The sequence below is a fragment of the Thalia democratica genome, chromosome 9 (genome assembly GCF_965202585.1).
Source record: "Thalia democratica chromosome 9, ktThaDemo2.hap1.1, whole genome shotgun sequence".
Lineage (NCBI taxonomy): Eukaryota > Metazoa > Chordata > Thaliacea > Salpida > Salpidae > Thalia > Thalia democratica.
The window spans coordinates 13,536,256-13,550,489 of NC_139173.1; the positions used below are offsets into that span (position 1 = coordinate 13,536,256).

A 14,234-nucleotide genomic window follows, 5' to 3' on the forward strand; every position below is an offset into this window, starting at 1 on the left:
TAAAGTTTATATTTTTACTTTAAGGTACTTATATATCCTTACTTTTAGTTATTATAGTAACAGCAATTTCCAATGAAAAATTACCTTAATTCTTTTGATTTGTTTTTTACTTGTAAATAGCATACTTTTTTATATTTCAATAAAAAATGTTTTAAATATTTAAGTAGAGAAAAATAGTACCTTTTACGTTACTGGAAATTTCATTGGAACCCATTGAATTGGACTTGTACAACATTTTTAAATCTTTATTTTTTTTGTACTCCACAATGAGTTGCTGCTGAATGCTGTTTAACAAAATTAACTGATTATTAAATAACTGAAACAAACAGTATTTTAATGATACATATCTAAAATAATAATTGTGCTTTTCTTAAAATTTTAATAAACAAATACTTTGTTTGTAAGTTAATGAAAAATTTTTAAACATATATTTTAAGGCCAAAGAGATAAGCCTTTTTTTACAAACTGGTACAATTTTGTAAACTTTATCTAGACCTAGAGGATGGGTCTTTTTGGACGAATTCACTTTTGCACAAAGGGTTACTTTTGCAAGAAGACAATTTTGCACGAGGTTAGGTTCAAAGTCAGGTCTGAATTAGGTTTAGGACGAACACGTGCAAAGTGACACCATAACAAAAGTGGCACCCACTCCTTTATAGGAGCTACAAAACACTTGTTATAGCTAAAACATTAACTTTAGAGACCTGAGGGATTACAGACGAGTTCATTGGGTTTGTTATGGAAGGTGCAATTTAAAAAAGCAAAAAATTAATTTTGAATATCTAAATTCTTCCTTCAAAATATTTTTTTTTATAAATGTAATAGCTTATTCTTCATAAAATTTTCAAAAACATTGTGTGCAGAACTTTTTATTAAAGTTGTCTTTGATGGACAAAAGGTTTTTTCGGGAATTTTGAAAATTTCTTTTTTAATTAAACACATGTAACTTTTTCATAATATAAAAGTAATAACCATAATTTTTTAATTTGTAGCTCAAAAATTAATCAATCATATTTTATTGTATTTTTTAACTTCCAAAATACTGACAACAAAAAAACGTGGTCTATACTTTTTTTTTCGAAACTTTAAAAAAAAAAAGAGTAATTTTATCAAAAATATATAAATGATTTCTATATAAACTGATTTGTATTACACGCTTTAAACTTTGAAATAAAGGCAAAAATTAATTAAAGTAAAAAATTACCTTGGCATCACTCGATCTATTGCATCAATTTCAAATTGATAACTTGTTTTACTAGCTTTAGCTAGAAGAAGTAAATTTATTTGACTTAGTACTTGACAAAATCATATGTAATAATTAACTATATTTTTAAACAGTTCCATGTTTATAAAAATTGGTTAAAAGCATTTGAGAAAATTAACACTATGAAAGTTTTAAAGAATGCCTGTAAACAAAAAGTAAAGTTGTAAAAGGCAAAGTATTTTTGTAAGCAGGTATTATAATTACAAAAAACTTGTTTCACCACGAGTATAAACAATAACTATTAGTTTTTTTTTTAATTTTTTATGCTTTAAATTTTAAAGATTAAAACTAAAGTTCTCAACTTATAAATAAAGATAATAAAATCACTTCAAGTTTTTAAGTTTTATTTCCAAAACAATGTTTCACTCATTACTTACTAATTTAAACAACTTAAACATAACCTTCAGTTAATTAATAAAATCACACTCAAATAGATAGCTATTTCAATAAGATTTTATAAAAAAACTAAAGATTTTGTTTAAATTGTATACACTATATTTATATTATCTCTTAGCACTGCTTAGCTAAGTACAGAAACATATTAAAAAACTAATTTAGAAAGAGTCTTTCTAAGCAAAGGAAATAAAGAATTTTTTTCTTACAAAAAAGTATATTGTTGCAGACTTAGAGAAAAGTACTAAGCTAAGCGACTGGAGTGTTCTATTAGTTTTGATATGTCCAAATATCAAACAACTGTGAATTTTCAGTGCTTATGGTCAGTTGATTGTATTGCTGAATTTTAGATTAGTGGTAATTGATTTTTTAAAGTTTTTGGTTAATGCAGTAAAAACTTACAACAATGACACTGTTCTACTATAACTTTTCTGAAACAATCATTTATTAGATAAAATAAGGTGAGATTTGGATCTTCTGAAGTGCAAGAGCTTATTGAAAACTGACTCTATCAGACTATTAGTACAAAATATGATTTCTTGTACCTTTTTTTAATTGAACTAAATGCTACAGGGTGTCTTGCCAAACGTGAACTTTTTTCCTTTAAATATGCACGAGTTTTTACTGGTTCACTAAGCTTCACTTAGCACAAAACATGCAGTTAAGTAATATTTCTCAAAGTTCAACACAAACTAATTAAAGACAATATGTAAGCTAATAAGTTAATTAAGCAACAAAGAAAAAAGAAAGTGAATAATAAAATATCGTTAATTTTCGAACTAACTAAAGAAGGTATGAAAGCAAAAATAAACAAGCTACTAAATTAAAAAAGAAATTAACTTTAAAATATATTTAATTTTTTATTATAAATTGAAAAAACGATTATGTATAATGTATATGTCTTACAAACTAGTATAATTACTAAACTTTTTATTAATTTTTCTCTTTTGTTTTAAATTAACAAATTAATTTAACCTTTTTGTTAGTTTTTCAAACTAGGTTTAAATTTCAAAACACTTCAACTGAATTCATATATAAATAAACTTTTGAATTATTTACAAAATTTTTATTAGTTAACAAGAACAACCAAACGTCCGAATATATAATTTATTTTGTAAATAGTTACTCGAATGATTAAAAAATAACCTAAATTAATTTATTTTAAAAAGCATATACTTTTAATTTTTCACGATTATTTGTAAAATAGATATTATTTAAAAAAAAATTTGTATTTTACAGTAAACTCTAAATTTTTGTTCAGTTTTTATTTAACTTTAAACTACCTAACTAATGAAATATTAATCTAATTATTCACTTAAAATTAAGATTTCAAACAAAAAACGCTCAAGCATAAATACTCGAAACAATAAACATGTTTAGTACTTAAAAGGCTAGATAGACACAAATATCTTTTCAGACTTTAGAAGTTTTTATCAAAATTTTATGTTATAAGAAATATTTTTCATAATGATAAAGTCCTCACCTTATTTAGTCGGTGGTTATGAAAATGAAATTCTAATAATCATCTAATACATGTAATAAGTACTTAAATTAAAAGCTAAAAACTTATTATTTTTGAGCACATTAATATTATTTGATACATACTACCACTACTATAAAGACTACACATAGGCAAATTTTAATAAATACAATCTTAAGAAAAAATTAAATCTTTTGTTTTAGTTTATTACATCAACAAAGTTGCATTTCACAGAACATAACTTATTTTTTTATAATTTAAACCTTATACTTACATATACAACAGAAAATTTAACATTTAACCCAAAAGAGTAAACAAATGTATATCTTTATTAAAGTAGTAAGTTAAGTAACAAAAACAAACTGAACTTTATTTGTGGTCAATCAAACAGAAAATTTATTTTAACTTTTTGGTTTACTAAACAGCTTCTTAATTTGCGGATGTTTAGGTTTGATGACAATGAAATATAAAGATGTAAAAAAAAACACTAAATGTATTTACTTTTGTATTTATTTAAGTATGAGCAGTAATTCCTAAGTAGAAAAGTCCGCTCTACAGCATATACTCCATACAATTTACTTTCCTAAGTAATTATACCAATCTCAGCAACCAGTTTATATTGGTGAACAACTTCTAGTGAATAAATTACTTAAATAATGACTTAAATGTGAAAAGTAATAGGATAAAATAAGAAATAAGATGAAAATAGAAATTTTTTGAAGATTTTATACTAGTTTCAAAAGTATATGTTAGTTTTAGTTTATTATTTACAAACAACAAAATTTGATTTATCACATATTGTTTGAAATAATAGTTGTGTATGAAGTATAACCGCAATAAACAGTTTTGTTATCAAAAAGCGAGGTTTATTAAATATATAAACGCTAAACTTGCCGGTTTAGAGAAGTAATGGTGGCCGAGCGGTCAAGTACCTTACACTGTATCAACCTTTGTACAGTGCGTGGGTTCGAAACCAGTTAGTAGAATATTTTTATCACAGTTATTACAAAAATATTTAATTTTTATTTTTACTTATGGCTACAAAATATTGTTGATTGTGTGTTTCTAACTTTATGACTGTTTGAAAATAGTTTTTTTTTAACTATTTACAACAAATAAATTAGCTTCAACCACATAAAATGGACACAAAAAATTAATTCTAAAAAGAAAAATATACATCATAATTCTAACACACATGTTTTCTGGTCATAGGGGGTCTATGATGCTCCTTTTTACAAGTTGATTTTAATATATTGAACTTTATGTTCGAGCTAGCAGTTGCTTTTAACAGTTTTAGAAATTCAAATTAAAAAAGAGGTACAATGAAAATAAGTTCAAAAGGCTCTTTATATCAAAACAGAAAAAAAACTACTGCATTATGAAAAAAATATGTTGTACAGTTTTTAAAAAATAATTCTTAAACTTTTTTTCTTAAATCTTTTTCTCAAAACAATTTAACCATCCATTTTTACTTTAGGGGTACAAAATATTGTTGATTGTGTGTTTGTAACTTTATGACTGTTGAACAAAGTTTAGTTTTTAAGTAATTAGTAAATATTTCATAAATTTAGTGACATAAATTTATTTACAAACTATGAGGTACAATACAAATTTATTTCTTGTACATTACTTTGAATAGTTTGGGATATTTTCAACTTCCAAGTAGTTTTTTAACTTTGTTTGTTTTGGTTGTTAATAGTGTTATACCAAAACAGTAACATTTTATGCCCATTAAACCATTAAACCTGCAATAAAACTGGTGCATATTTAAAGCAAAAAAGTTCAAAAAAACTGGTGCATATTTAAAGGAAAAAAGTTCACGTTTGGCAAGACACCCAATACATAGCTTATCAATCTATTTTCAGTTTAAATAAAGCACTAATAAAGGCAATTCAGTCAAAATAATAATACAAATAAAATGTTTTTGTATCACAACCACTACTATTTTATAGTATTATTTTACACTTTCTATGATACCAAAGTTTTATTCTAAAAGTATTGTTATCATAAATTCTAATTGAAAACATTTAATGGAGTGCAACAGATAAAACATAATGTAAAAACATAAGATGATGCAACACTATGTTTTTAAAAAGTCCTTATGAGAAAAAATTTTGGGACAGTAAATTTAGATAATATTTAATTGATTAAATTTCCCAAATCTAAAGTAATAGTCCTTAAAATATTTTAAATTACATTTTTTTAAATTTTGTTATTCAATAAAAAATTATAAAACAAAAACAGAGTATACCTCAAAAATTTATTTTTATATTGCACTGAACGACTTTTTTCTAAATTATGTTTGTCTTGTAGACTATCAATTTCTTTCTTGTAACATTCATTTTCTTTTTGTAAGTATACAATTTTGTCTTCTAACATTGAATTTTTTTCTATTAAAACTTTGTTTTTTTCTAGATTTGTTTCTACTGTTGAAGAAAATAATAATTTAACTAAATATATAAAATATGAAATGACAATGTATTAAAATTTTGATTACAATTTTTTAAATGTTTTATGTTTTTCAAAAGGTGTTAAGTAGTATACGTTTCAGAAAAAATCAAATTATTCTTTTGTTTTAAAAGGATTTCACAAATTAATAAATAACAAAAAAAAATAAAGGATTATTTTACATATACATACAACAAAAAAATTAATTGTGATTGATTGTGGTTCAGTCTAGTGCTTATAAGATAATAAAATATAAGGACATTGAAGTAATATCTATATATTTACTACTTAATAAAATATTTAAATGTTCCATAAATTAAAAAAGTAGTCTTTAATAAAAAATTAAATTACTTGTTGTTATTTCTGATGTAGTAACAAAAATACTACCTGTTTATTAAGCAATACTAATAAAAATTAGTATATCTTTGTAAAAGTTAACTAAAAGATTTAAATAAAATTAAAAAGGTTTTTAAGTTATTTAAAAATAGGGTTTGTAGTGTTGAATACAATAGAATATAAATCATCATGTACATTTCTAAAATAAAAAATAAATATCATTGAGTTTTCTATTTATAGTTAAATGAAAGTTCCCTATTTTTTATAGATTTTTTATACTGGCATTAAACTTTTGAATATTTGTTTCTACAACAACGCCACAGTTATTGATGAATCAGACTTCAAAAGAAATTATATTAAAAGCTTTATGCTGAATTATAAATACTTGTTAAACTTTTTTTGTAAATAATTATGATATTAAGTTTTGATATATGATTTAAATATTTACCAGTTTAATTGTTTAGGTTTTGAATTGAATTAGACAAAAAAATTATGAGATTACAGATAATTTTTATTTATTTGCCATGTTGAAACTTTTTTTTTGTAGTTTTTATTTGTTTTGTTTTTTAATTATTTTTTCTATTCTACTAAAAAAATTGTAACATGTTAAATTAATTTTAACTGTGCTATTATATAAAAACATTTATAGATTATGGCCAAACAAAACTTTGTAAGAGTAAGAAAAAACTGATGTAATTAGTATTTGTAATTAATTGTCTAGCCTGCTAGGAGATTAAAACATCTTTTTCAAAATAAATTGTAAAAAAATAATTATTTGTAAACACAAACTTATGTAAAATATATTTAATTATTTCTATTCAAACTATTACTTCAATTTTTTTTTTATAATAATAAATCAATTAAAACACACTGATCTAAACTAGTCTTTAAATAAGACATATTTTTTATAACTTACTGTTTTTATGTTCTTTTGATAGACCACTTAATATCAATTGAAAACCATTTATAATGCTTTTGTCAACTTTACAATTTAGTTCAGGATTGCATATAAAGCATTCTATAGAACTATCCATGCTAAAAAACTTAGAATATTAGAAATAACTTTATAATGTTTTAGCACAAACAGAAAAATAAATTTAAAAAAATTTGTTTAAAAAGAAGAAAACTTTTTAAAATTTATCCAATGATTTGTTGTAAGTATGTTTTTAGTCAATTTAATGAATTGTTATCCATAATGACAGTGTGCCTTACTTATTAGGTATTTTATATAAGACTATTTACAAACATTATCAAAAAAATAAAAACTACCTATACACAGTGGACTGGCAAGTGGCCATTGACTATTTTCGCGACTAAGCAGTTAAAGCAAGATTTTTATTTAATTGTTTAGAGCGGGGTTTTGTCTTTTAAAAACTGGGTTTGTTTCTGTTCTGCTTAAAGTATACTAAAAGTTATGTAAGCTTAAATGTAGCCAAAGTTTGCTTTTTTTAAGTTTAAAAAAGCCTCAAAAAATGCTTAAATTTTTTTCAAAATTAAGGTCTACATCTACTGTTAAAAAACACCTTAAAAGCTTTTATACAAACACTTTTTTTTAAGTTTTTTCATTTCTTTAGTTTAGTGTTAATTGAAAAAAGTCAAAATTCTTTGAATATTTAAATGTAAAAGAATATTATTTCTCATTTAAAAAATCTTCTATTCTTGCCGAAAATTCATTGATGATTTTCTGGCAATTAAGGGTATTCTTTAGGGTTAATTTTCTCAATTTGCCACCTTAGAGAAAACATAATTTTTTTTTAAATAATTTAGTAAAAATGACAGGGAATCTATATACAAATTTACAGACAAATCTATCATGTGGAATATAACTATTTTTGTTTGAATCAAAGTTTGAAGGAATATCTAAAAGTCAAGGTGTAAATAATTTTATTGAGTCAAAAAGAAAAATTCAGAAATGTGTAGAAGAAGAAATTAATATTGCTCTTGAAAAACCGGATCCCACAGGCCATGGTGGAACTTCTACAACAGGTAACGTAGTCAAAACTTTGCTAAACACAAATAATAGGACTCTGCTGACGAAGCATATTTCTGATGTTAGTTTAAAAGAAAACATTGACAAAATTATTTTGTATGTTTCCATTATTTTATGCCTCATAAATTTTAACAGAAAGAAAATACTCAGTTTTATGTCAAAAAACAATGATGCTGGTCATGACAATTAAATGGATTTGCTTTATACCAACTGTGCATACTGTTCTTGCACATATTGCTGAACTAATTGACCAAAACAACGGTAGTGGTTTGCTAAATTACACTGAAAGTGGATTGGAAGCTAACAACAAGTTTTTAAGACAGTACAGAATGAACTTTTCAAGGAAAACTTCTCAGTATGAAAATTTAACAGACTGTTTAAATTGATTATGGGACAAGAGTGACTACGATGTTAACAACATTTTAGACAGACTGAATTGCACTTATTGTAAAGAAGTTGGACATACTGCGCGAAGTTGTTTGCAGCTAGATGAAAAAATTTCATCATGTAGTTCAGAATGGGAAACGTTGTTACATATGCTTTGTGCTACTAAAAAGAGTGTTGTATTTATTTTAGAAACTTAATTTCGAAAAAGTTTTATGAACTCATGTTTGACTTATATTTTCTAGTAAATTTAAAGTACTTTTTTTTAATCACAGGCTAAATTATTTTGTTTTTTGCACTGTTTTGCAAAGAATAAATGTTTTTATTGTTCGAAATGTTTACGGTTTTTTCTTTTGATAAACTAGTACAAATGTAACGATATTAATAATACAAATTTTGATATACAAAGATCAGCCTAAAATTAAAAATAAACTGTATTTAGAGTATAGTTTCACCCGGCTTGATATAGAAAATTCATTCATATTTAAACTAAAATGGGAGTAAATATAACTCTCTTGAGGTAGCCAATTATTATTTCCTTTTTTTCAAGTTTCTTTCTTTAAAGTTTCATTAGAAGTTAAAACTTTAACTATTTTTTAAAAAGAAACAAACATTATTCTTATTGTAACACTAAGAGTAACTTTAAATTGTATTATAGTGCTTTTTATGACAGTTTTATGACAATGGCCGCTGGATCCTCGTTTTCAGCCCACTGTGCTATAGGTGTATTTATGTATTTTTTAATAAAATACTTTATTTAAATAAACAAATTTTAAACAATTTTCATATTTCAATCATACATAATTCTAAATATTAAAGAAATCTACTTTAATTTGCCAAGGATCATGAGCTGAAGTTATTATTCAAAGTTAAACTTAAAGTTTATACTACTAAAAATTTAACTTTCAGTCTAAAGGATATGCTGAACTTGTTCAAAAAAAACAGAGCTCTATAGTTTTGTGTTTATTAAAAGTAAAATTTTGGCTTTCTAAAAAACAACAAACTTAGTAAAAGCTTTTTATTGAATAAATTTTTTAAGCTTAAGATTTTAAACAATAAAGCTCTTTTTTGATTGTTATTAAACTGCTACTACTATTTATACAGTTTATTTTTTTACACATAGGCAATTAAACAGTTTTTTTAATTTAAAATAAAATTTTATAAGCACTGTGGCTCTAAAAAGACTTTTTACTTTTAATTTGGCTTACAAAGAATTTTTTTGTAAATCTGGCCAGCTAATCTTAAACGGCTATGGATCCATGACTTAAAACATTAAAAATGAAAGAAGACATAAAAACTTAAATTAAATAAGATGCATTGAAATAGATTAAAAAATAGTACAAAATATACAATACCATACCATAGAAAAAAAAATTGTGATAAATTATAAAAATTAACAAAAAATAAAATTTTACTATTCTGAATTTTAAACTAAGATAAAGGTGGATCGTAAATTTTTGAACAAGCACCATTGTAGCCATTCAGTATTTGAAAATATTCAGTCTAAGAAACAAGAAATATATTTCATTATTTATGTTGGATTAAATTTATTTTAAATTCTTAGTGAACTTTAAGTGTGATTTTTTGACTAATTAAACCAAGTTTACAATTACTGGAATTTGTTCTAAACAGGTTGTGGCCAGTAAACAAGTACAATTAAGGGTAATTACCTAGGGTGATGTCACACCAATATCAAGCTGAAATTATATTATAATCAATGTGTTTTTAAAACCATGGTTTTAGGCTAAAAATTTATATTTTATAAATACAAAAATAATATTAAACTTACTTATTATAAACTAATAAAACTTTGATATATAATCACTTTTATTTTACAATATAAAAAAAATTATATCAATACAATAATTTATATTGATTACAATATTGTAAAATAAAATCAATTCAATATGTCAATTAAAAATAAATTTAATTCTTGCTATGTATTTATATAGCTTGTTTGAAACTAAGTATATTTTTAGATTAAACATATTAGGCTTAAAACATTGATTTTTATTTTTATGCAACAAACTATGGTTAAAAAGGTCATCAATTACAATACAATTTCAGCTAGCTTGATATTAGTGCAACATCATCCTAGGTAATTACCCAATAAAGAATTAATGTATATACAGAGTGGCCAACTTTTTTTGACAAAATTTTCAGGTTTTTGAAATTACTATCTTTTTTGAATATTTTTAGTAGTAAATTAATCTAAAGAAGAATTTACATAAGCAGTAAAGTGGCCATGAAGCCATAATTTGAAATTACATTAGATATTCTGGAGCTGATGGTTAACATAAAAAAAAAAAGGTCTTAGCTGTACTTTAGGGTAATTTTGAAACTTATACAAGATTTATGGGAAAACTTCAGAAGTTTAGGGGGCCATTAGCTGTAAAAGGGGGAGCCATGAGGGCATAATTTGTAACTTACACTAACTAGATATTTTGAAGTTGATGGTGAAAAGCAAAAAAAAATAGATGGTTTTAGGTGTATTTAAGGGAAATTTTTTGAGAAATGTTGTTAGAGGGCCATAGTTTTTTTTAATCACTTTAAAGAGGGCCTTATGAATTTTTTTCAGAAAACCCTATCTAAAGCTAAAAAATGTCTTATATAAAAGAAGTATGAGGGATTTCATGTTCAAATAATGATAATTTTAGTAACACTTGAATGGGTCATGTCTTACATAAAAATTGATTAGATAAAAAAAAACCTGGACGATTTAAAACACTCATAATTAAGTGTAAAGTGAGTGGATATTTAATTAATATATAATTAGAATGATAACATTATTGACAATTAAACCACGAATCACAAGAAATAATCTCTTCAAAGCATTTCAACCTGAAAAACAAGAAAATACCTAGGTTCTCTAAGGTAGACGCATTCCTTACAGTCAAAGATCACAAAAAAAGAGTTCCCCCTTAACATTGAATGCAGAACAATCAACCGAACCCAAGCAAGAATCCACTTGGTAAAATAAGCAAGAACATTCTTGAAAATATTGTGAATAAAATATTATATAATATAAAAAAGAAAACAACAATAATCCAATGGAGAAACACATATGAAGTAATAAAATTGTTTGATCAAATGGATAAAAATCAAGCAAATGTTTTGTCAACTTTGACATTCAAAAATCTTATCCGAAAATTAAACTGATACACCTTAAAAATGCATTAGAATTTGCAAGAAAGTTTACAGATATAAGTGAATAGGATACAAAAATCATAATCCACACATGTAATTCAGTGCTCACTTACAATGAAAAAATATGGATCAAGAAAGATCAAGGCTTATCTTTTGACATCCCTATGGGGTCATACTTCGGTGCTGAATTATGCAACCTAGTTGGCCTATACATACTTAATAGATTAAGAAAAACATACATGTCAAACCAAATAGGCCTATAAACTATTGTACTGATATAATTGCTTTATATTGTAAAATTAAAGTAATTAAATATTTATGTTTCATGATTTTATGATAAATAAGTTTAATTTTATTTGTGTATCTATAAAACAGAAATTTTTAGCTTAATTTTGATTAAAATGACATCAAACATAATATAACTTCAGTTTGATATTGGTGCAACATTATCCTAATTAATTATAAAAATATCAAAAAAAAATTTTTTTTAAGGGGCCCCATTCAAAAAATCAAATCCCAATCCAATAGATTTTTTTTAACAAAAGGCAAAGGAGCGTTCTCTATAATAAAAAAAATCTTAGTTAGCTTTAAAGTTAACAGAACTAATTGGATCTAAGGTTTAAATATTTTTTTAAAATTGCAAATAAAATGCTAATTGAGCTACATCAACACTAGTGTACTGATAAAATTATACTAATTTTAAAACAGAAAATCCCCTTAGTAGAACTTTATTTCTTATATGGACGTTTGTTACTTCAGATGAGGCTATTTAAATCAAAGCATTGCTTTAGTTTTAGTCAGAGATTCACACAACGGCACAGAGTACAGGTATGTCATTTTACAGTCCATAGATAATGTGGTAAGTGTTTTCACCCAACAGAGCTTAATTTAATTTTCAAACAGGAAATCTCAATTTAAAACTTTATCAATGAACTACTCGAACTGACTTATAAGTTATAATAATAAACAAATTTAATATAAACATAGAACTCTGAAATATCATAGTTAATAATTTTATTTATAATGTATGTTAGTTCAAGTAAATATTTTAAACACTTATTAAACTACTTTTTTTTGATTGATTTTTTATTTACAATAAAAATTGTTGACTTTACACAAAAGAGTGATGTGAGAAATTATTAGTAATGTTAAGTAGCAGTACGTCATTTATCAATTCTATTTATCTGTAAATTACAGAGTACCTACAAATCTAAGATAATTGAGCTCAACTCTTTTTGGAAATTTAATCGAAAATGCTTGAAAAAGCTTTCGTTTTAAACAATTTTATTATAAAAAATCGTGAATTTTTTTACAATAATTTTTTTTTTCGTGTAATAACTTCTTAATTAAGGTAACATTTGTTTTTTTTATCGTAATTTTTAAATATAAAAAAACTAATAGATAACTTATAAATAAACAACTATTTGTATCAGATGCAAACACGTAATACAATAAGTATTGTTGAAAATAGTATAATTTTTAGTTTAAATAAAACTTTTACAGAGGGCAAACATTAAATGACTTAACTTAATAACGTAATAAACTAATTCATGTAGTAAACTAAAGGAAATGGTATATAGAACTTAATTGAAAAAGAAATTTTAGTATTACATATCATTAAACTAGACTTAAGTGGTTATTGCCAGCATATTAAGCTGCCGGTGTAGCAAAAATAGTTTACTGAAAAGTAGCAAAATTATCAAAAGTTTTAAATAATTTATAGATAAAATAGTTTTGCAATAAGTTTTTTTTTTCTGAAATTGAATTTAAAATTATAACTTTACTTTACAGAAACAGTTGCTATAATTAAACCTTATATATAACAATGTTTTACGGCATATGAAAGTCCAGGCTTAAGCTTTGTAGACTTTCGCCGATGTTTTATTTGATTTATTTTATAGAGGTAAAATGTTAAAGGATTACATTTATACAAAACAAGAAATAATTTTTTTTTGTTTGTAAAATCTATCATAGTAATTTAAGTACTATACCAAAAAGTTGACTTTGGATTTGACTTCGTCAGGTATTTATTAAAAATATAAAATAAAACTTTTAAAATAACTATAAACTGTAAATATGTGTCAAATATGTTGATTCTGTATCAGTGTTAAAGTCTTAAAAGTTATGAGAAGGACTTTGAGAAACTTGTTTTGAAACCTTTAACAGGATGCAATTGCATAAAACAAATTTAAAACAGCCAAGTAATAATTTTTTGAATAGTTTTAAACTTAAAAAGACTTTTTATGTTAAATTTAATTTTATGCATAAAAAGTACTAAAAACTTCTTTTTAAAAAATGTAGAAAACGTTTAGAAATCAATAAAAGAATTTATTAATCTAAAAGAAAGTCTAGGACAAGTTTCTAAATAACTAGTGGCTATTCTAAAACTAGCTAACTTAAACATAGTTGCGATCATGCATGTATTTACTTCCGTAGGAATATTATACGTATGTGAAACTAAAAATAACTTATCTATAGTTAAAATTTTATTTAAACTAAAAAGTTTTTTTATAATTTTTTTAAAATTTTATTTAAAAAACCGATTTTTGTATGGTGAAAAACACAATGACTTTAAATTGTTTATTATCATAATGCTGTCAATTAATCATCTCTATCGAGTGTGGCAAGTTGTTGTGTATACAAGCACAAAAGCAGTTAGATCAGTGGTTCCCAACATTTTTGATGCCCTGCACCCCTAGTACTATATGCTGTAATTTTTTATTAACAATTTGATTATAAAGTCATTGATTTTATTAATTAATAATTTGTGTTTTAATTTTGAAAATAAATCT

At 24.0% G+C, this 14,234-nt stretch overlaps 1 protein-coding gene across 1 annotated transcript in view; it reads right to left on the reverse strand.

The window, feature by feature from the left end:
- The window catches only part of LOC145844521 (uncharacterized), a 30,144-nt gene extending 24,625 nt beyond the window's left edge, over positions 1-5,519 (reverse strand). The window contains exons 1-2 of the mRNA XM_082951920.1: positions 5,389-5,519; positions 181-284 (exon numbers count right to left, since the gene is read on the reverse strand). Of these exons, the coding sequence (XP_082808046.1) occupies positions 181-284; positions 5,389-5,516 (232 nt within the window). The 5' untranslated portion in view covers positions 5,517-5,519. The remainder of the gene's footprint in view (positions 1-180; positions 285-5,388) is intronic.
- Positions 5,520-14,234: the final 8,715 nt, after the last annotated feature.